This window comes from Toxorhynchites rutilus, chromosome 1, assembly GCF_029784135.1.
Source record: "Toxorhynchites rutilus septentrionalis strain SRP chromosome 1, ASM2978413v1, whole genome shotgun sequence".
NCBI lineage: Eukaryota > Metazoa > Arthropoda > Insecta > Diptera > Culicidae > Toxorhynchites > Toxorhynchites rutilus.
In genome coordinates, this window is record NC_073744.1 from 68,407,109 (window position 1) to 68,427,941 (window position 20,833).

Below are 20,833 nucleotides of genomic sequence, written 5' to 3' on the forward strand. Positions count from 1 at the left end.
ATTCATACCACTGATATAGTTCTTCAATTCGCTACAATAAACTGCCTACGATAATAATAAAAAAAGAGTAGCTGATTTCTGCTAAGAATAAATATCTTTCGTTTCTTCTCTGCTGAAATTAGAAGCACTATGAGCCTATCCTGCTCTGCTACTGCTGACTATTCCCTAGTTCTTTTGTTTTTATTGCTTTTTTCCTTTATTTTTAAGCTAATATAGATTTTACGCATGAATTGCTAAAATTAGGATTTAAAATGAATCGTCTATAAGTTAAAAATCGGAAATACTATGCTTTTGTTACACGAACAGAACAGAGTTTTCTGCAGAATTATAAGGGAAATCAAAATATAAGGTAGACAGAAAATACTACGCTCGTTATCCTGGCTCTGAGCGAGCGGCCTTCAGAGCGGTTGAGCGATAGTTGTTGTTGTTGTTGTTGTTTTACAGCAGCTGTACAAATTACAAGGCAATCCCCTAGTGCGTAGATCATCTCTGCTTTTCTGCAACACTACACCTTATCTCCTTTAAGTCGCGTTAGTAGGTGACACGACTCTACTTTCGCCCTTGCTATCTTCGCTTTCGCCTTAAAAGTGTCTGTGTGTCAGTCTTCTTCTATGTTCACTAATAATAATAATTACTTTTCTCTTTGAAACGTTTGAACTTGGTGTATGTATGTGTGTATGTTAACTACTTGTTTATCTTGGGTTCGAATATAGTACACCATTGATTACACGTCATATCACGAACTGGAATGGCGGATCAATATCAATTAGTTTGACTGTTCCCGTTTTTGTGCATCATGATTGGAAAAAAATTATAGAAATGACAGTGGTTTTTTCAATATCAATGTTTTCAATTTAAAAAAATACGGAAAATAGTAATAAATAAAATCAATTTCAATGATGTACTCAAAATAGTCGGTTGCATCAAAAAAATACAAAATTCTCACTGAGGGTCTTAAAAAAAGTCTAGACAAAAAAGTTAGAGATTGTTGTAACACGAGAAAATACGACATATGAATGACTCATTGCAGCGAACTACTCTCCTTGTCTTGGATCGCACCTTTCTCCCCGTGCATACAGATGTGTTGCATCTTTCACTTTCTCTTGGCGCACGGCGCACGTTGTGTTCAATAAAATCCGAGCGGGGTGGAAAAAATCGAACACTAAACATTAGCATTACACTTTACCGTGTTGTTGTTTGATACACTCTCTCTCTCTCTGGTTATGATCATTATCATTATTATTAATAAACGTAGATGGTCTTCAGTTGGGGCTTCAGCTCGGGCGGTATCGCTGGGGCGGGTTCGTGCGATTTTCGCGACACTAGCCGCTTGAAGCGGCCGGACAGCTGTCGCTTCAGACCCTTGAAGCCGGTCTTATCGTTGTGTACTAACGCATCCTGTTCAGGAAGAGAAAGAAAGAGTGAAGAAAACAAAACGTTAGTGATATATGTGAGATTATAGGACGAGAAGTGGTGAGGATTTCATAAGTGCACCGAATTTGCCTTCCTTCGGTTGAATCTTGAACATTGTAAACCCTGCAGTGTATCGGACTCCTATTTGGAAACAAGCGTAAATGGCAAATGAGCCGCCCTAATTCTACGCACCCGACAAAATGTGTCTTGGCTAAACATACGCCGCCAACAAAAGACGGCTCTTCCGCATCGGTGAAGGCGAATTTCTGCAAAGCACCAATCATTTCGAATGGAAGCTATATGCACACAAACATGAACGACCTCGTGTTCAAAGTATCGATCGCAACGCTTGCACAGATACATCAACTCTGGAGCATGGAGTTGTTTAACATTTCAAGCAATCATTTCCTATGGAGGAGGTGGAACACATTAATCTTCGACGCTCGTGGAGAAGGTGCGCTCGAGCGCGGAACTACTTATTCGTGCGAGCTGTCTGCTGTCATCAATTCTTAATTCTCGACGACAGAGCGATGCTCTTGTTCCTGGTTGGTGAAGCAAAACAAAGAACTACATATTTATCTCGTATGGTGGCCTTTTGAATAAACAAACACCTTGAATGAAGTGCTGGACTTTTTTGAAGGGGTTCTGTGGGCTTCCCCCACAGTGCTCCGACACTAATCAACGCTAGTAATTTTAGATCCGACGGGTTTAGAAGGCGAAACTAATTATTTTCATTTATGAAATGGTATTCTAGTGTGATTAACATAGGGGCGCGCGCTAGGTGCAGTCTATGCGAGTTGTCCTATTGAAGCACCGTATCGCGTGCTATAATTTCAGTGGTTTAAAAATAACCAACACAATTAACCATTGAATGTGCTTCCTGCGCACCCGCCGCCATGCTCTCTTTGAGCGTTCGACGACCCAGATCTTGTGGGAGATTAGACTGCTCGGGGGTTTGTTGTTGCTAAGCGCTACGTTTCGTTTTGGTAGCAACATGAGCTACCCTCTTTCGTGCCTCGTGAGAAGTAAAACCATCAACAGAAATTGATTCAGTCTTCCCATTCGTTCTCCCCTCGTGGTTATTCCATTATTTTCGGTTCAAACTCATTTCATTCGATCAAGCATCGAGCGCACGAGAGGAGGAATCTTGTTTCCACTCTTGCTACCAAGCGGCGTGGCTTGGTCCGTTCGCATCTTCCTCGAGGACAGCGAACGAACGCAAAAACGGCCATACGAGAGTGCAGAGTGAGAATCGAAAAAGGGAAAAACAGGAATGCTTAACACAGAAAGCGTTCTTGTTGGCGTACGAAAAGATGGGGCAGGCAATTGCGAAATAAAAACAGCGCGACCAGGCGAGCGGAAGAAGTTCAATAGCAGCAGAGGCCATGTCTGGCCGGCCACAGGAGTGCAGTGAACTTCAGCGCTTCGCTTCGACCCCTGTAGGAAGTCAAGGATCAGTGAACTGGATATTTTAACTCTGTGAAGGGGGAATTGATTCGCTGAAGGTTCTCATTCTTAGAATGGTTCAGTCTGCTGGAGAAGCGTCTCCAATTTCAAAGAAAAAGGTCAACAGTTTCGTCGGCCTTCATCACTCTTTGTTCCGTAAGCATACATAAAGGATTAATTACAGATTATAGGCTGCACTTGAGGTGCTCTTTCAAGGTACCGGTCACTATGATTTTGAGTTTCCTTTTACTCGTCTGGTTCTTGCTCACCACGGAGCTGGAGTACTCTAACAACTATTACTGATCGTGATTGATAGAATAATTCAATTGAAATTGAACAAAAAGAGAGAAGAGGAAATAAAAATCCCTGTTTCAAAAGTGCCTGAAGTTCATCAAACCAAGCAACTTCGCGGTTCGGGAAGTACGTACACATGATAGATACAATAATTTCAGAGGGAAATGTGAAATACAATGATCGTTTGACAATTCTTCCGTTAACATGTTTTGGCTTGGTCCTAGGCATCATATCAAACGTAAAAAGACGGTTATCAAATTTACGTGTAACGAAGAACATAATCTATTACAATGCATGTATTGATCTTACATGGCAAATGTTCAAACTAATTACTTACAAAGCAAATATGGTGAATTCAATAGAACTCGAACATTGTTTCATTCAATCAATAATTTAATCAATACAAACAAATGCTTACTAAGTCAACGGTAGTCCCCCGTCAACCTTGCGGTTATATCAAAGATGTAACCCACCCATTTTTTTTAAATTTAGTTTTCTTAATACACTTCCCCAGATATTGAAATTAATAGTTTATAAGCCACCATTCGCATGATTGTGTGGCCATAATCCCAGGGAAATCGTGGTCTTGCTCTGTAGCTGCACCTTCCCCGACTGAGCTAAGGGAGGCCCCCATCGCAGACTGGATCAAACTTGCTTATTTCAGGAAGGCAAATTAGGGCCCATTTTAAGCAATAAGCATTGGGTACTTACTTGACTGTTGGCGTTGTAGCTGTAAAGGTTGGGCTGCGGTGGTAGCGGAGGAAACACCCACACACTGGACGGGCTCTGTCGGAATGCCACCGGAGTTGGTACCGAGTATCCGTTCTCCTGCTGCTGCTGGCTGCCGTTATTGTGGACACTACTGCTATGGTGGTGGTTATGATGATGATTGTTGTTATTGTTACTGCTAGGATTGTGGTGATGCGACGGTGGGGCCGCCTCCACGTTGGTCGCCGTCACTGGACTCACGGACGATTCTTCACGCTTTCTCAGTTTGCTGCGGACGAGACGCATGGTCATTAGGGTTCCGTTACTGCCGACCATTTTCTTGAGCTTGATAATTTTGGCGGTTTGTTCAAAATGAGTTTGTGCTTTGCGAGCGATGTAAAGTATCACAGAATTTGGCTGCTTCTCTCCAAGAGAATAATAGTAATTTGGTTGGTTTTTTTTTTTTTTATTTTGCGGTTTCGCTTGGCTATCACAATGTTTCACACGTCCCAGACGCTCGGTTGCAGAGTATGCAATCTCCAGTAGTAGTTTGCTGACTAGAACCCACGAAGATTTTCAATGTTCTTCAATCATTTTCAAACTGGCCCACGTTCTACAATCTTTCCTTCCACCTTCTGTTTAGGTTTGGAAGAAAAGTTTCTTAGAACTGCTCACAGAAAACTTTGTCACTTCACGCTGACACGTTTCACAGTTTACTATGTTTCAATAGTTCTTCTTGCACAGTATAATGTTCTCTTATCTTTTCCCCAAAACTTCAAATAAAACACTGTTTTAGCTTTTTTTTTCTTTTCTCTTCTTCCCGCAAGCAGCTTTGCGGAAGTTTCTCTAGCTTAGCGAGAGCACACGACAGAAGAATAAAAACAACTGCTTGCTTCAACGGTTCAAACTCAACATGAATCGGGTTCGCTTCGTTGTGGCCGTTTTATATATCAGCCGAACATGTTTGCGCCCGAATGGGAGCCGAATTGCGAAAAAAAACCCGAATGTAATCACTAGAGGCGCAAGCAAAACAAACAGCCGTGAAGAAGAAAAGCAACACGATAGCACCAAACAGATGGTTCGCTGGTACGATTGCACAAACACAAACACACATCCCGCCGCCGACATGGGGCGGTATATATTCACAAACACCACCATGTGTGCGCATATGACGTTCACAGACGGTGGGTTTGTTTTGAAACGTAATCTCACACCAATGACAAGGGACGAGGGGCGAGGGGCGAGGGGTGAGGGGTCCCGCCGTGGAGGGTTGATGGAAGTTAACAAAACGGCGTACGAGCGAGGAAAACACGGCTATGGCGTAGAATCCGTTTGCTCAATCTTCGATCTTTGACGTGAGCTTCCCCTTTCTCGGGGAGAATACGCATCACCTTCATCATCATAATAATCATCGTCCGCGGATTGAAATAGGTTATTTCCATTCACTTGGGGGGTGCGCAAACAAAACCGGACACCGAAGAGTAGTTCCCAATCGTAACAATAACGCGCACAAGGCGATTAGAATCAAAGCCCCCTTCTGCTCGAGCTCCGGTAATGCGAAACGTCGTACTGACCGGCAGGCCGGACCAAAACGCGGTGGTTTCGAGCCAAATGTTTAGTATGCAAACCTTTACGCTGAATCACCTGGTGGTAGGTAGTACACACCTCGCGCTTTTCGTTCGCCATTCACTGGAAACAGGTTAGAACTAGATTCCGCGAGGCTACAGCGGATTCGATCTTGATAGTGCCAGTTATGGAGGCAATGTTTTGGCATTTGTAAGAATTGCTGCTGCTGGCACAGCCAGGAAAAAAGGCTTTATGGCCCTGCGAAGCTTTGATTGCGTCGTTTGGCTATATCATGGCAGCGATAAGAGGGTGAGTGATTACTGTTTTAACAGTTGAGAGTGGGATTAGTTGAAGCGAATATGGCGAAACGATGTTGAGCGCTATTGGTGAAAGTGCCGGAGAGCAGTAAAACGGTTAACTGCATGTTTGTTAGACGGAAATCTATACTATTTTTGACGTAGGATTAAGTTATTTGAGTGTATATTGTGGGAATAAATTGAAAAACTCAATATCAGTAACGTCACGGAAATTGGCTTATTGCTTAGTTATCAATTTGGACACTCGCCAAGCGATATGTATATAAAATTTGTATACGCAATAATCTGAACACATTCAAAACATTATAACATTCGAAATATTGCTGCCGTAAGTGAAATATTGCACAAAAACAGAGATGGGTGCATGGATGTCAGGTGTTTTTTTCAGATGTCTTCACATGGAACGAAAAAAACGTCTTCAAATTTCTTCACAATCATATTAAAGAAAACTATAATTCATAACTTAATTTGGAATAATGTTTGATAGATTATTCAATGTTTATTCTAATTTATATTGTTATAAAGTTTATAAATTTTGTATTTAAAGTTTATTTCAATAAATGTGAACAAACAATATATTGCGCAACTGTGTGATTACGTTTTATGAGTGAATTACGTTCCAAAGCCACCCCCCCCCCTCCTTTTGGGGTTTCATTAGTATTTTAGCTGTAACAGTGTACATTAAGGTGGCAGCGAAAATGGTCAAATTTCAAAAACCGGCCATGTACATTTTGTTTATTGGCCCAAAAAAATGATCTGTGCAAAGTTTCAGCTCGATCGGACATGATTTAGGGGTGCCTCAAAGTTTTGATTTTTTGATCCTCGAAAATCTTCCAAGGGAGGAGTAAAAGAAATTTGGAGAATAGATTTTTTTTTTCGATGCCAAATGACTTAAAAATGCACGAAACGTCGAGATCTGGTGTCATCTCGAAAAAAAATTTTGGCCGAAAATCGACCTTTTGGGTCTTAGCTTACTCAGACCAAATTTAAGCTTTTGTCCAATCATTTATATTTAGCTGGATAATACGCTTTATGCTGGATAACTCATGAAAAATCTGAACAGACACAGTTTAAGCTAGAAATATATCTTTTATTGGACTATTTACACTCTCCCCTACCGAAACGAACCGATGATTATCTGTAATAAAATTAATCAGTTTAATAATGGTCGAACGACAGTATTGAGTGCTTGATAAGACAATATGCTGAACTATACGTTGTATAGAAGCTTATTTAGACCAAATTGAAGCTTTTGTTTAACCATCGATGTTCACCTGGGTAATATGCCAGAGAAACGAATTGAAAACGTTTATTCAACTTCAAAGCAGCTTTTGTACAATACATGACAGACTACTAAAATAAACGTTTGCTGCGAGTGTTTTTAAGCTCATGTTCGACTGCTTGGCATTACATTTTTAAGTGTTCTAACGCAGAAAGTGGTTTTATAGAGGATCATCGATGCAAATGTCGTAAGTTTGAATATTGGTCATTTACATTCTTTTTCAGAAACTGCGCAAGTTTTATCTAGTAGCTGTAAAAGACTCTAACAAGCTAAAAAACTAATTCTATTTATAGAAATTTGATAGAAAGAAATAATGCAGTCAGACAAAGTTCTTCTTCGATATCGCAGTCTAAGTAGAGCTTATCAAATCAGAATATGGTCGAATAGACGTTTCCACCACACCTTGTAGTTGAATAAACGTTTTTCTAATTGACTTTAAACTGCATTTAACAAACAATATTTGCTATAGCTTAATAATTTCTCCTAATTTGCTTGAACAAGGCTTGAATAGAGGATTTGATGACAATTAGTTCATACATTAATAAGTATAGAGCTGAATAAAACCATCATAAAAACGTCACACTGATGGGAAATTGTTAGTTGGGTAGTCATCGCGGATAACGCGGCTAAGGACTAAAACTGAGGGTGCAAACGCGAAAAAAATGTATTTGAACATGATGATTATGTTTTGTCAATACAAAATCCATTAATTATCCATCTGTACTATACCAGTAGTCAGATAATGTGAAAGCCACCACCAAAACGAAGGATCAAGAGCCTACCATTCCCTGATAAATTTCGGGAAGGCCTATTGAATCACTATGGAACTCACTTTCACGGATAATCGAGGTCCTAGTGTATTTAAAAAAGTGGGTTGTATTTTACTCTAGGAATAGTTTCCAACGTTACAAGAAATTTTAAACGAAATTTCAAGAAACCATTATAGGTGGGTTTAGTATCTGAATGGGATTGGAAATGAGTTTTGAAAACAGAAAACAACACACGTTACCCAGAATGGGTGTTGCAGCATTTTTTGTTGCGGATTGGAAAAAAAAATCTTGATTGAGACTTTCTCATCTATTCTCGCTATACAAATTGTGAATGACGATTTGTACGTGGAGTAGGAGGGAACATCGACACTCACAGTTAGAATTTAGTCGCATGAAAGTAGAATGAAGAGTGAAGAATAAAGTCATGTTTTCAAATGTGAACTTTTTATCCCACATTCTTCTTGCAAACTATTCAACAAATTTCATATATGCAGAGAAGCAGTTTGATGCCACGCTCTGTCAACATAAACCATTGAGATTGACGCGATGATGCATTTTCATGCTACCCGTTTCAAGTTCAATGTTCAGGTCGATCGAATTCGTAGAAGTCTTCACGCATTCATGCTCTGGGGCGGTGAAAGCCACCCGTACCCCTGCATCCAAAACGGTTGCTTTCTGATCACGCTACACATTAGTGATTTCCTCAGCAACCCAGCCTCATTTCAATGCTTTGCAGAGACTGAGAAAAATAGACAGGAAGGAACGTTGCAGCGCTTGATATTGAGACCAACACTAACCGGACAACGTTTACTGCTCTCACCATCACACCAAACCAAGTTTCATTATTTTACGATCGCACCGTTCAAACAGTCTAAAGTCCCGTTTCCTGTCCCGTAGCGGCATAGCAGCTCTGTTTGTGTGGCAATTATCTTTGCTAGAATTTCTCCGTGATGATGAGGGCTTTGACAGATTTGAACACACTTTCCGCCCATAATGAACCGCGTTGTATCTTGCTGACTATGAATTGCGACTGTGAAACAGTTCGCGTAAGCAAAAAAAAAATATCAAGCCACCATCATTCCAAAACAGCTGTTTAACGATTCAAGGCAACTCGAGTGTAAACGAACAGCTCTCTGATAAGGATAAACTGTGAATGGTGCTTCGCTAAACGTCAGCCGATTTCGTCGAAAATGTACTCTTCCAAGATATTATTTATTGCATCTGTAGTAGCAGTGCAGAAGAAATAAACATGTTTTTCTGCTAGCCTTCTACGCAAACACTTCATCGTCATGGCGGACTGTTGTTTTGTTCCGCGCAGACAAACGTCCATTCATTTGAGTAACGCAGAAAATAACACAGCAGATAAGACATAAATCGCTTAGCGAAAAATTGCCAATACTCAATATGAATCGCAAACAAACCGTCCAATGTCCCACATATATGCCGAAAAAATTGTATCAGACAGCGGTAACGCGAAAAAAGGAACCAAAACAATTACTGATTCATCTCGCTAACCATCTCTTCTCGGAGTGCTGAGATCATCTATCTTCCGATGGAATCACTACAAAAAATCCAATTAACACGCAGCAAACGGTGATCGTGCACTTCGGGATTACTCCTCGGGTTTCACACGGGTGAGTAATTTGAGCTCAACTAGAGTTGAAGCGCCAGTGCCCTCGTGTTCATTTCGAGTGGTTTTGACTGCGTCTTGTCGTGATGCAAATGACGCTTTCCAGAATACCGTAGCGCTCTTTCGGCACTGAAGCGAAAGGTGGTTTTACCGGAAAACAGTGTGTCGTGTTAATTTTTGGTTTTGAACGGATTGACTGATGAGCCGAGCAGAAGCTTCCTTCTCAGAATTACCTAGTTGCGAACATGGATGAGCAATCCCCTGTCTAGTGGCACAACATTATCTGAGAGGAAAAAAAAACTTCTGACAAATGAAACGAAACATACAACTAAGGTAATGTTCAATTGATGTGTCATTGCGCCATTTGACCCAATACAATGCCGTCATTCGCTATCGCCTCCGATAATTGACATCACAGGGTTACCTAACCAGTTTCATTGTACTTTGCGTACATATCCCTACAAGATGCCAAGTTCAGAAAGATTCGCTAGCAATCTATTACCCTCAATCGGACAATTATAGGTTTTTTTTCCGTTTCTCGCGAATGGTACAATAATGGGTAATTGGGGGAAGTGGTGTTTTGCCTATTCAAAACTCCGTTCTCCAAAAGAACCCTCGCATGCGATAGCAATACCAAAGCTCGGATCGGTTACGCTCAGAAATACTTGAAGGTAAACCTGCTCCACAACCAACCAAATGTACAGCTGCATGAGTCACAATAGCGGGAGCCCGTGGCCATAGCGTGGTACGCAGCTCATGCGACTACTACCGATAGCTGCATACATTTACTCGGTCGACTATGCACAAGTCATCAGCGCACAAGGTCCATTCAGATATGAGTCATCTGATTTGCAAGAAAGCCGGTAGTTGTCAGTAGATCTCATTGTTCGATTATTAGCCGACTGAATTGGACCCCATTCGTCGTTGATAAGTATCAATACTAGTATCTTTCTCAAAAATTCCGATAATGACGTTACTCACTTCCGTCATGTTAGTATTCGGGGAAATTTTCATCATCTGACAGCCAAGCTAAGCTAAGCACCCTCTCGTTTGGAGATATTCGATTATGGATAAATCCTTCCAGATCCAGCTAGTGTAACCAAACCGAGCCCGGTGAGGGGAAAATTTTCCACTACATCCTATATGAAAAGTGACAGAGCTCAACAGCTGTTGCACCCTCCTACCGTGTATCCCCTTAACAATGAACGATCAGAGCGAATTCATTAGCAGACTCAATCTAATTAAACATTGCTTAACTACACAGCTACCGATGTATGCACGATGCGATGAACTACGCCAACATGAGTGCTGATGTGTGGAGGTGTCCACGTTGGGGCTGTATAGCTAGGAGCACGCAATCGTTTCACAACCACAGTCGAGCAGCCTCGAACTCCCAATATACACCATCGTGTAGAACATGCGGCGAATCATTCTGCCGCAATTACACAAAAAAACGCAAGTCAACATCATCAACACCTTTGCAACAGATTGTTCGAACAATTTCACAGTTCACGTGGACGAGATTCCGGGATGCTACTGGGTTTCGAATTGGTGTCCAACGCTCACCGCCGTAATATGATATCACACCAGACCGCCGTCAGATGATAACACGCCGTGTGTGAGAATAATTCCCATGTTGGCGGCGGAGGTACACTGCTATGATCACCATAAAACGTACCACTTGACGACAGCGGGGTGACTTGCGCTCTCTTCGTAATCATTTACATTGTCCAAACGCAATTATCAGCTTCAACGACGTTTCGCATATAGTAGCAATGCCATTCCACGTGTTGCAATTCCATTGCCATCCTATGTTTCCAACCGCTATGGTGGAATATTTGGGGTGCGTAACTGGATGACGTTGTTCATAGTTATCGGCCCAGATTATTGTAGTTGGGTGTGTGAAAACGTAACGTTGAACCTTCATCGAGGTCGGACGTTCACAAATGTGACCACCGATGATGAATATCTTGTCAGGTCCAAGATCGATGTCACGGTTCAATCAGCTCTGATAACACGCTAGTTTGAAGATAACAATCATAGCTTCCAAAATTCCAAAATTTATATGAATAACGGAGAGCGCAAAATCAAATACAAAGTGGAAACAATGTTATAATACTGCCACAAACCGCAGCCTCATTTATCACTATTTGCTGGGTTGTTTATTGTGGAAACAACAGAAAAAAGCGCAACGGTTTACAGCTGGAAAGTCCCGTTAATTGCGTAACGGTTGATGAATAGTTCCATCTTCACCGCGGGGTGGGAGCGGCAGCCGAGAACATCTCTAATCAAACATTTTTACACGATGATGTAGCAAATAGTGGTACTATCGGTACCGATTGTTTGACAAGGTTTATGATTTAGCAGCGTTTGGAGGAATAAATCGATACAGTAATATTCGCCGAGATAACTCAACACACTGATTTCATGGTTTGACGCATGACGGAGTATGCGCGCGTTTATTCCATTGACTCAGATTCCAATAATAATCAAACAATGATCATTTTCACCGGTAATTTAGGTTACGGAATGCCCAATAGTATTCGACTAGGGGTACAAATAACCTAATACGACCTTTTTTTTTTGTATTTTTATAAAAACTTAGAATTCTCGCTTTCTGAGACGATCCAATTCTTCGTGAGAAATAAGGAGATACCTTGTCATGCCATGAGAACAAATGATAGTGGATAGAGCTCCATCAAATGGAGAGTGACGGTTTAGATTTCAGGAAGTGCAGTTCACAATTTTTCGTCAACGCTCCAACAATGTCAGGACCAAATGGAGGAGTTTAGGTTTGTGCGTTGTCAAGCAGAACACAAAAGCCATATTCATACGGTTTGTAGACCATTCATTGAACTTATGAGGACAACATGCTTTTGCTGAGAATCCACAGTGTGTGACACTCTTTGAAACTGTTGAATCGGTTTACTCATTCTTGATAGTTTTAACTCATCGCTGAGATACATTTCTGAGCAAACGGTTGCCGCAAACCCGATAGAGTGCTCATCATAATGCAGTGGAACCAATTTATGCGAACTAAGATGGGCTGATCACAACCATTGAAGTTTCGTGTGAAAACTAGGTCAAGAGTACAGTCTCTTTAACCAGCAGTTTGTGATTTCATATTTCTGTGTTATCTGTTTTTCTGGTGTGATGTACATCGTGAAGAGATCTAGCGCAGAATAGTTTACTAACCCAAGGAATTATCTCGAGGTAACGTTGTGACCAGACTCGATGTACTGGCAATTTCTTTTGCTGCTGAAACGAAGGTTTTCATCAGGGATTACAAGAGCGGTCAGAATTTTCTAAAGGAGTAGCCGAAATTTTTGGAGCAATTCAAGCTCGACATATGTTATATTCATATATGCATATGAACTCAAAACATCGATTCCATAACTGGAAAAGTTGTCCGACGAAGTTTCGTAAAGCGAGTGTTTGCTAGAGATACCAAGATTCCATGGGCATTTGAAGACCGCCTAAATTAACCTGGACTATGCCAATGCGTTATGTAGGCTGCATTGGATGTTTTAAGTTCTTCATGAAGTGGGACTTCCAAAAAAAACAAACTTCCAAATCTTACAGTGAGTTTGAAGCTGTTACTGCAAGTTATCATTTGTGTGGCATCCAGTGAGGTTGATTGATGAGTTGAACTTTATTTTGCGTTTAACGATGGGACAAGCTTGCTTAAACAGATTGCTTTGTTGTCAATAGACGGTGAATGTACTAACTCCAATGACTTTAACGATGTGTTCAGACATTGCTGCTAAGTTGAGACGCGTGAAGAGTTATTGATCGCTTGTTCGTTATTATAATAAATAAGTTTCTTCGGTATATTAGAGTTTACATTAGAAAACGAAAACAAAGATTTGATCCAAAGGTTCGATGGGAAAAGTGGCATCCTTGATTGAGCTGTGAACTGTTTGGGAACGAAAAGATTGAGAGTGAACTGTTTTGGAACGAACTGTTTGCGAGTGAACTGTTTGTTAACGAACTGATCGAGAGTGAACTGACTTGAAACGAACTGATTGAGAGTGAACTGTTTGGGAAAGAACTATTTGGGAACGAAATGATTGAGAGTGAACTGTTTTGGAACGAACTGTTTGCGAGTGAACTGTTTGTTAACGAACTGATTGAGAGTGAACTGTTTTGAAACAAACTGATTAAGAGTGAAATGTTTTGGAAAGAGCTGATTGAGCGTGAACTGTTTGGGAACGAAATGATTGAGAGTGAACTGTTTTTGAACAAACTGTTCACGAGTGAACTGTTTGTTAATGAATTGATTGAGAGTCAATTTTTTTGGAATAAACTGATTAAGAGTGAACTGTTTTGGAAAGAACTGATTGAGCGTGAACTGTTTGGGAACGAAATGATTGAAAGTGAACTGTTTTGGAACGAACTGTTTGCAAGTGAACTGTTTGTTAACGAACTGATTGAGAGTGAACTGTTCGCGAGTGAGTTGTTTGTTAGGGAACTGATTGAGAGTGAACTGTTGGGTACGAACTGACACCGAACGCACTGTTTGCGAACGAATGATTACAGTTGAACTGAATGGATGTGGAAAGTAGGTTGTGCTGGATGGAATGGATAAATACAACGAGAACTCTTGTGAAAAATCTTAAAAATACAACGATATTGTCGTTTGCAAGTAAAATTCATGTAACTCAGGGCTTATTTTGTTGATGTATACACAATTTTGAGTAAAAAATTGAATTGAATGTTCGCAGTTTTAAAAGCAAAGCTGTATATTTTCAATTTGATGTTTTTCAATTCCGCATAATTTTTACAGTTTTTTTAACAGAAAAAATCTGGAGGAAGTTGGGACGTTTCATGAATTAGGTAAACGAAAAATCTTCTTTTGCGTTTCTGACAATGCACTGTTTGGCCTATTACGTGTACGTGTTGTCATGATTGTTTGTATGATTGATTGTTTGTGAAATTCGAAAAAAGTTGTTACTGTTTTTTTATGGAACAGTTGTGAAACACGATCATCTATGGAACCTATGTTTGGTCCCAACAGAAAATATGAAAAATTTCACATATTTCGTGCGAATCAAATTACATATTCATAAACTACTGTAGGCTGATAAACATAATTTTACATACAGTTTTCGACTTTCAAAGATGAAATACCTTTTCTCCCGTGATTTAAAAAATATAAATTCCATACAAATCAAAAAATGTCCAACGATATCAATGTTAAGATATGAATGTTCGCCTATGAATATTGGGTTCCAGCTAACATTCTATGTTGTTCTTGGTACCGATATTGATACCGCAGAACGAAAGAGCGAAAGAACGGTTCAAAAGTTCTACTTTTATTTTAGAGGGGCCACAAACACATGTCAGGCATGGTGACGCGGGCCGCAAAACAAAAATGAATTTACTACGAAATTATAACCAGCGAGAAACAACTTGCTATAAAAATTCAAGAATGATACTCGTTAGTACAAATATTTAGATATAGTACTGACAAGGGCCTTATATTTATAGATTTTTGTGTATGAGTTTCAAACATCATACACACCAGATGGGCCAACCAGAAGAACCCACCGGGTCAGTTTGTATATTGCTCTGTCGAGGACAAGAATAAATCATCAATCAACTATTTTCAACTGCTTCTTCAAAATACGCAAACCATTGGCCCTATTCAGGGTCGCCAAAACCTTCTAATTATTTCTGAGAATGAAAAAAAATCTGAAAAAATGAGATGCATTCAAAAATAATATCCAAAGTGAAAAACTTTTTCCCTGTAAAAGTTGCCATCTTTCGATGAATGGGTGACTTGTTGGAAATTATAATTTTTTTTGAGAATTCCAAAAAAATACGTTTTTAATAAAAATTAATTTCAATTTTTGAAATATTTTTTTTCAGTGTCAATTTAAAAAAAAGGTATTTTTTTACGAAAATTCTAACAATTTCCTACATTTCATCCTTTGACCAGAATTTTGAAGAGTTTTAGTTTTTAAATTAAAATTTGTACAAATCTAAGAAAAAAATTTGGCCCTTTTCAAAAAGTACTCTTATTATTTTTTGAATCTTTCATGTAGGCTAAGTTGCTTAAATGACCAATGTCTTTAAACCCACAACGTTTCACTGCTATCTAAAATGGTGCTGCCAACACACTAGACGAATTGGCATGAAATTCGTCATATATTTTTCCGAAAAAAATGCATTTTCGGGTAGTTACCATTTTATGAACAAAGTTTTAAAAAAATCAAAGAGAGCTGGGACAGCGGCAAGTGAATTTGGTATGAAATTGCTCTCTAAATATATAATTTGTGAAGACTAAATTCTTTTTGGCATCAACCATGATGGCCTGAATACACAGTCAACTGTTTTTTGCAAGTTGTCAATCTATGGAAAATATGTCCAAATTACTATTGTATTTTAAAAGTAAACCCATAATCAAACTATTTCTCACATTTTCGCGCAATATGAAGTGCTGCTCAGCAAGTGCGTGCCCCATCGATACGAATAGGTAGTCATTTTAAAATCCCGGTCGTATTTTTTGTTATGATAAACTGAAAATACAAATAACTCCTAACTTCTATTTATGAACATTAATTTTAAAATTTCCTTCGAAATCGGAAAGGCTCGAAATAATATGAGAATAAATGTGTTATTTTTCGATTGTAAGAATGGATCCGTTAGACGTGTCATCCCCCGTTAAAACTCGTAAAAGAGCTCTTCCCACCTAAAATGTTAATATGGGAAAAGGGAATAATAGACGAAGGCGAACGACAGGAACGTTGTTTAGTTCAATAATGATAGTCTTTTTTCCTCTATTGTAGTGACTTTCAACGTTTTTAGCTGGATCGTCACTTTTACTTCCATTTTTGGCAGAATGTCGGGAGTGAGAACTGAACTCGTGACCTTTGCGTGAGAGGTATGGATGTTACCATTATGCCCAATCGTCTCTACTTAATAATGACAGTCATTCAGCAAATATGTTTGTAATATAAATTGTCGTGTAGTAAGTTTGAAATCGACATTATTTGTTAGAGAAATAAATTCTATGAGGAAGAATGAGTAACTTTTTAACGGTAGAATTATTAAATTTGAATAAAAAGCAGAGAAACAGTTCTTCTGTTCAAGCAATTTTGAATTTCAGTCAATATGAAAGTATAGCTATTACTACATCATAGTGAACGTCTATAATATTGAAAAGAAAAAGGTTCATCTGAATATATATTTTTTTATCCAAATGTCACATAAGCCCGAAAGTATGAAAAATAAAGGAAAATATAAAAAAATAAATGCGATTGCGATGTTTCTCAATTCTCCTTATGATAGTTTCTATTTAGACTTAAATACATCGTGGAGGAGCAACGCATTTGTTCAAGAAGGAATCGTTTCTAGAAAATATGCGATTTGGAATCTCCTACTCAAATGTTTAGAACGAAACAAATGAACGTGAAAGAATAGCGCGTGTAGATAAAATGGCCATAAAATAGATTTTGTTTTCAAGTCAATTCGATCGAAATGTATGAGCTAGGTTTTTCTCTGTGATATTTTTTCTTTATTTCCTACGAAATGTATCGGAGCACGTGTTAATTCAATAATGTGAAAATCTCTTAATCATAAAGAACAGCACGATATTAGAAGAAAAAGACATGATGATTTTGTGAACGTGTTTGTGGTGAATGGGATTCGGACAACCGTCTGTATGTAGAAGGTTGTGAGATCTTGTTCAATGATAGAAAATAAAAATATAATTAAATTGAACATCTGTAGCGTTCAAAGAAGGTTATCTCTGTTCTGGGAATATCTTCAAGATCAAGAAAATATTGTTAAAGAGGTCCTAATTAAATTGAATTGATTTCGTCTCAAATTGTTGCTAGATATCAATAAATCTGTAAAAATGTGTTGCGAGTAAAGTGAATAAATAAACGTAAAAGGTAATCCCCCGCCTTCCACTCAACCAATCGATGAACAACTGAAATTGTACCCATCGCAAATTGTTTATCACTACTACTCGACTACACCTCCAATCGACGTTTTATCTCGGCCTGTACCCACAGGTCGATCATTGACCGCAGCAATGTTTGCACCATGTCTGGGTTGTCCAAACCATCCACGACTTGAGTAAGTCACTCTAGCTTTTGCACGACCCAAAGTGGTGATTGAAGTGGAGAATAACTTGAACTACTAAAAATAGCGTCATTACAGCGATGCGAGTCGTTATTCTCTTCACAAATTGACACTTCAAACATCCGATGATTCTCGGGAAACTGACCAAACAGATGTGATGTGATTAGATGTGAGTAACATGTTCCGTAACATTAGGCTGACAGCAGATGATGCACATTAAGGAATTACGAATAATCCCTTTGTGTAGTATTTGTTTTTCCAGCAATATTTTACGGTTGAAAAAAAAACATTTACAGCGAGCGCAAGGGAGGTAAGTTGCAATCAAGGCCAAACGAGGCCAGTTGTTATAAGCATAAACACAAAGGTGCACACGTGTGCTGAATGTTTAGAAACAATCTGCATCCACATGGCGGATGGCGGTCGGAGGTAATTTGAAACCCCGCGTGTTAATTCTTGTTAAACTGCAATTTAACCTGAACCCACATGCAGTTGAGCCATGAGACAATCGGCTCAAAACAAGGTCTGGTTGAGATTGTCGACGCGAGTTAGATACGGTTGAACCAATTAAACGATGATACAAGTAAGGGCGATATCATTTATACTAACCGTTGTGTTTTACTGTGTATCACTCTTTGCTCTCTTTTTTTCTGAGCTTTTGGCTCATCTCGGAGCATTGCTTCAATGCACTTTTACTGGACGCAGGAACCTGAACAACCGAACTGGATATAACTTCATCAAACCATCTAAATTAATGTCAACAAACAAATAACTGTGCAAATGAACTTTGGAAACTTTACAACAAGCTTGCTCTACACATAGTGAATAAAAAATCTAATATATGATAATGGCATTGTCAGATCGCTCTTCCATTGTTCATCTATTGTCCAACTCTACGATGGTGATGATATGTCAGGACACCCATCCAAAAAGATGGTATCCTCAGTTTCTTCCTGATATGTGCTCAAATACGCGATACGCGACTCCCGTAGGATATTCTAGTTTATCTGAGGTTCCCGTTATGCACATGAACTAAGTTTACTTGCACTGTTTAATTTACTTTACTCTTGATACAACAAAAGGCAGCGCCCAAATCACCAGTTGTCACTTCTACATTGCTTCGTTGTTTTGACTGCGGTGAAGCGGTTTGACAGATGAGGCTTTTGTCGGAGTGGCGGCCAATATTATCTGAGTAATCCACAAATATCAATCGGTCGGATGAGAAAAAGTGGTTCAAATAACCGAAAAAATATTTGAATGTAAATACATTTAATGATTAATGAGCGCTTTTGCAATTTTGATGCCAATGAAATCTTTGTTGCCATTGTATTTAGCAACACTTGAAATTATGTGATGTTTTCCATTGTCTCTCAGTGACATTGGAGGGATGACCTCAAATAGGTCTTCATGCCATCAATATTTCCATTAGTATCAGATACCGACCGAAATATTGACCGTGTAAAGTGTGAATTACACTGACGGACGATGTTGATGATTTTTGTTGCTGCTGATGCTGGAATCTGAAATATAGCAATGTTGATTTCAGTTCTCGCTCGTAGACGCTCGTCAATTTATTTTCTAGACAATTCAGACCATGTTGACGGCGAATTCCGAAGAAGTCCTAGTTGAAACGAAGCTACTGAAAGGAGAATCGATTTTCATTTTTCATCTTTGTAGATTTCGGACCCTGGTCACTATAATACATATATATGGATAACTGGATAACGTCCAGACGTATTTAGTACAGTACACTCAGGTTTTTGTTAACGCGAGGAATATGTACCTCGTAAAAAACCATGTGAATTGGAAAAACGTCGTAGAATACCGCGTAAAAAACCCTGGGTGTACTTGCAACGAAGAACTCAAATTACAACAAGTGCAGGAGAAAACGAATAGTGTTTTTTCAATTACTAATTGAAATTCGCAGCGAGGGTTATTATTAAATTCGTTATCGGGTTATCGGGTTGTCGATTGCGAATGTATGATCTAAAACAATTTTGGGGGGAAATGTTGAATGTTCGAAATTGTTCAAATACAAAAAAAAATTTATGTGAAAGAAGTTCACCGAGTCTGCTATAATATAAAAAGGAAAAAAAAAATCACGTCTAGTAGAGATTTCCAAAATTTAATACGGGATGAATAAAATCATCACAATTTACAAAAAAAAATATTGTTACTGGAAAAATGTAAAAAAGTTATGAAAAGGGCGCATTTTCTTTTTTTTTTAAATTCAAAATATTTTGAAAACGGATGCTTTTAGAAAGTTTACTATCGTAAGCTTTATGACTCAACGGATCACTAGAATCATATTACATCACCGGAATACGTTTATTATTCAAATAGTTGAAATTTGACGATTGTGCCAAAATTACCAATGGCGTTTTTTTAAATGAAATTTTACCGTTCCGCAATGTGATCAAAATTTTGGTTATGATTTAATGTTTTCACAGTTCAGATAGGATAAAAGTGAGTCGGCGGAATAGTTTTCGAGTTTTGTTTTGCTAAAAATAGTTTTGCTATAAATATTTTTATTGTTTTTTGAATATTTTTTTCACGAAGCGTTCCCTACACATCGTACATAGATTTTTTTTCTATACAACCAATAGTTTCTAAACTATTTTTTTTTAAAAAGGTCACAAACGTCCTTTAGAAAAAAATAGTGTCCAGAAAAATTATGCTGGCGGAAAATATTCAGTTTTCTGAGGTCATTAAGGTGAAGGTGGAAGCTAGTCACAAATGGCTGCCACAATGGCGCTCATTTCTTCCATCTCCCTTCCTCACTCCTCGCCCGGAAATCAATAATTTTGAGAAAAACAATGTGAAGAAAATGATCGTTTTCGCACACTCCCCATCAAGTAATATTAACCAAACTCTAATCGATTACTCACAAGATATTAAATTTTCATCTGCTGTCGCACTGTATAGTGAAAAACGTCGGAAAACTCGAGCGAGTACTCTGAAAGTTAAATTTTCATTTTTCAATCTTTGACAATGGTTTTGTTTGTATTGGTGAAAGCTTCGTTATTTTTTCAACACTGATGCCAGACAACATCATCGAAATAGCTATAAAAACCACTCAATAAAATGTTATTCCTGAGTCATAGCGTTTCATGTCATGAAAATCAATAGAATTAAATTGTGTTGATATCAATACAATTATTATTTTTACGTTTAATGGGTCTATAATTAAAGTTTTAGCAACTTCAACATTGGGTGAGAAAATTGTATTGCAGAGCTCGGAACACTGCAACGACTGCCTATGCTTTCAAAAACAGTAAGCGGAAAAGAATAACATTCAATCGAAATGCCTCGGCCAACG

The 20,833-nt window shown here is 38.8% G+C and overlaps 1 protein-coding gene across 5 annotated transcripts in view; it reads right to left on the minus strand.

Annotated features, from left to right (window-relative positions):
* Positions 1-537: 537 nt before the first annotated feature.
* LOC129763408 (probable serine/threonine-protein kinase DDB_G0282963) overlaps positions 538-20,833 on the minus strand; it is a 480,711-nt gene continuing 460,415 nt past the window's right edge. For all 5 annotated transcript variants that reach the window (XM_055762442.1, XM_055762444.1, XM_055762445.1 and 2 more), the window contains 2 exons: positions 3,865-4,150; positions 538-1,398 (listed from right to left, as the gene is read on the minus strand). In XM_055762442.1, the coding sequence (XP_055618417.1) occupies positions 1,243-1,398; positions 3,865-4,150 (442 nt within the window). In that variant the 3' untranslated portion in view covers positions 538-1,242. The remainder of the gene's footprint in view (positions 1,399-3,864; positions 4,151-20,833) is intronic.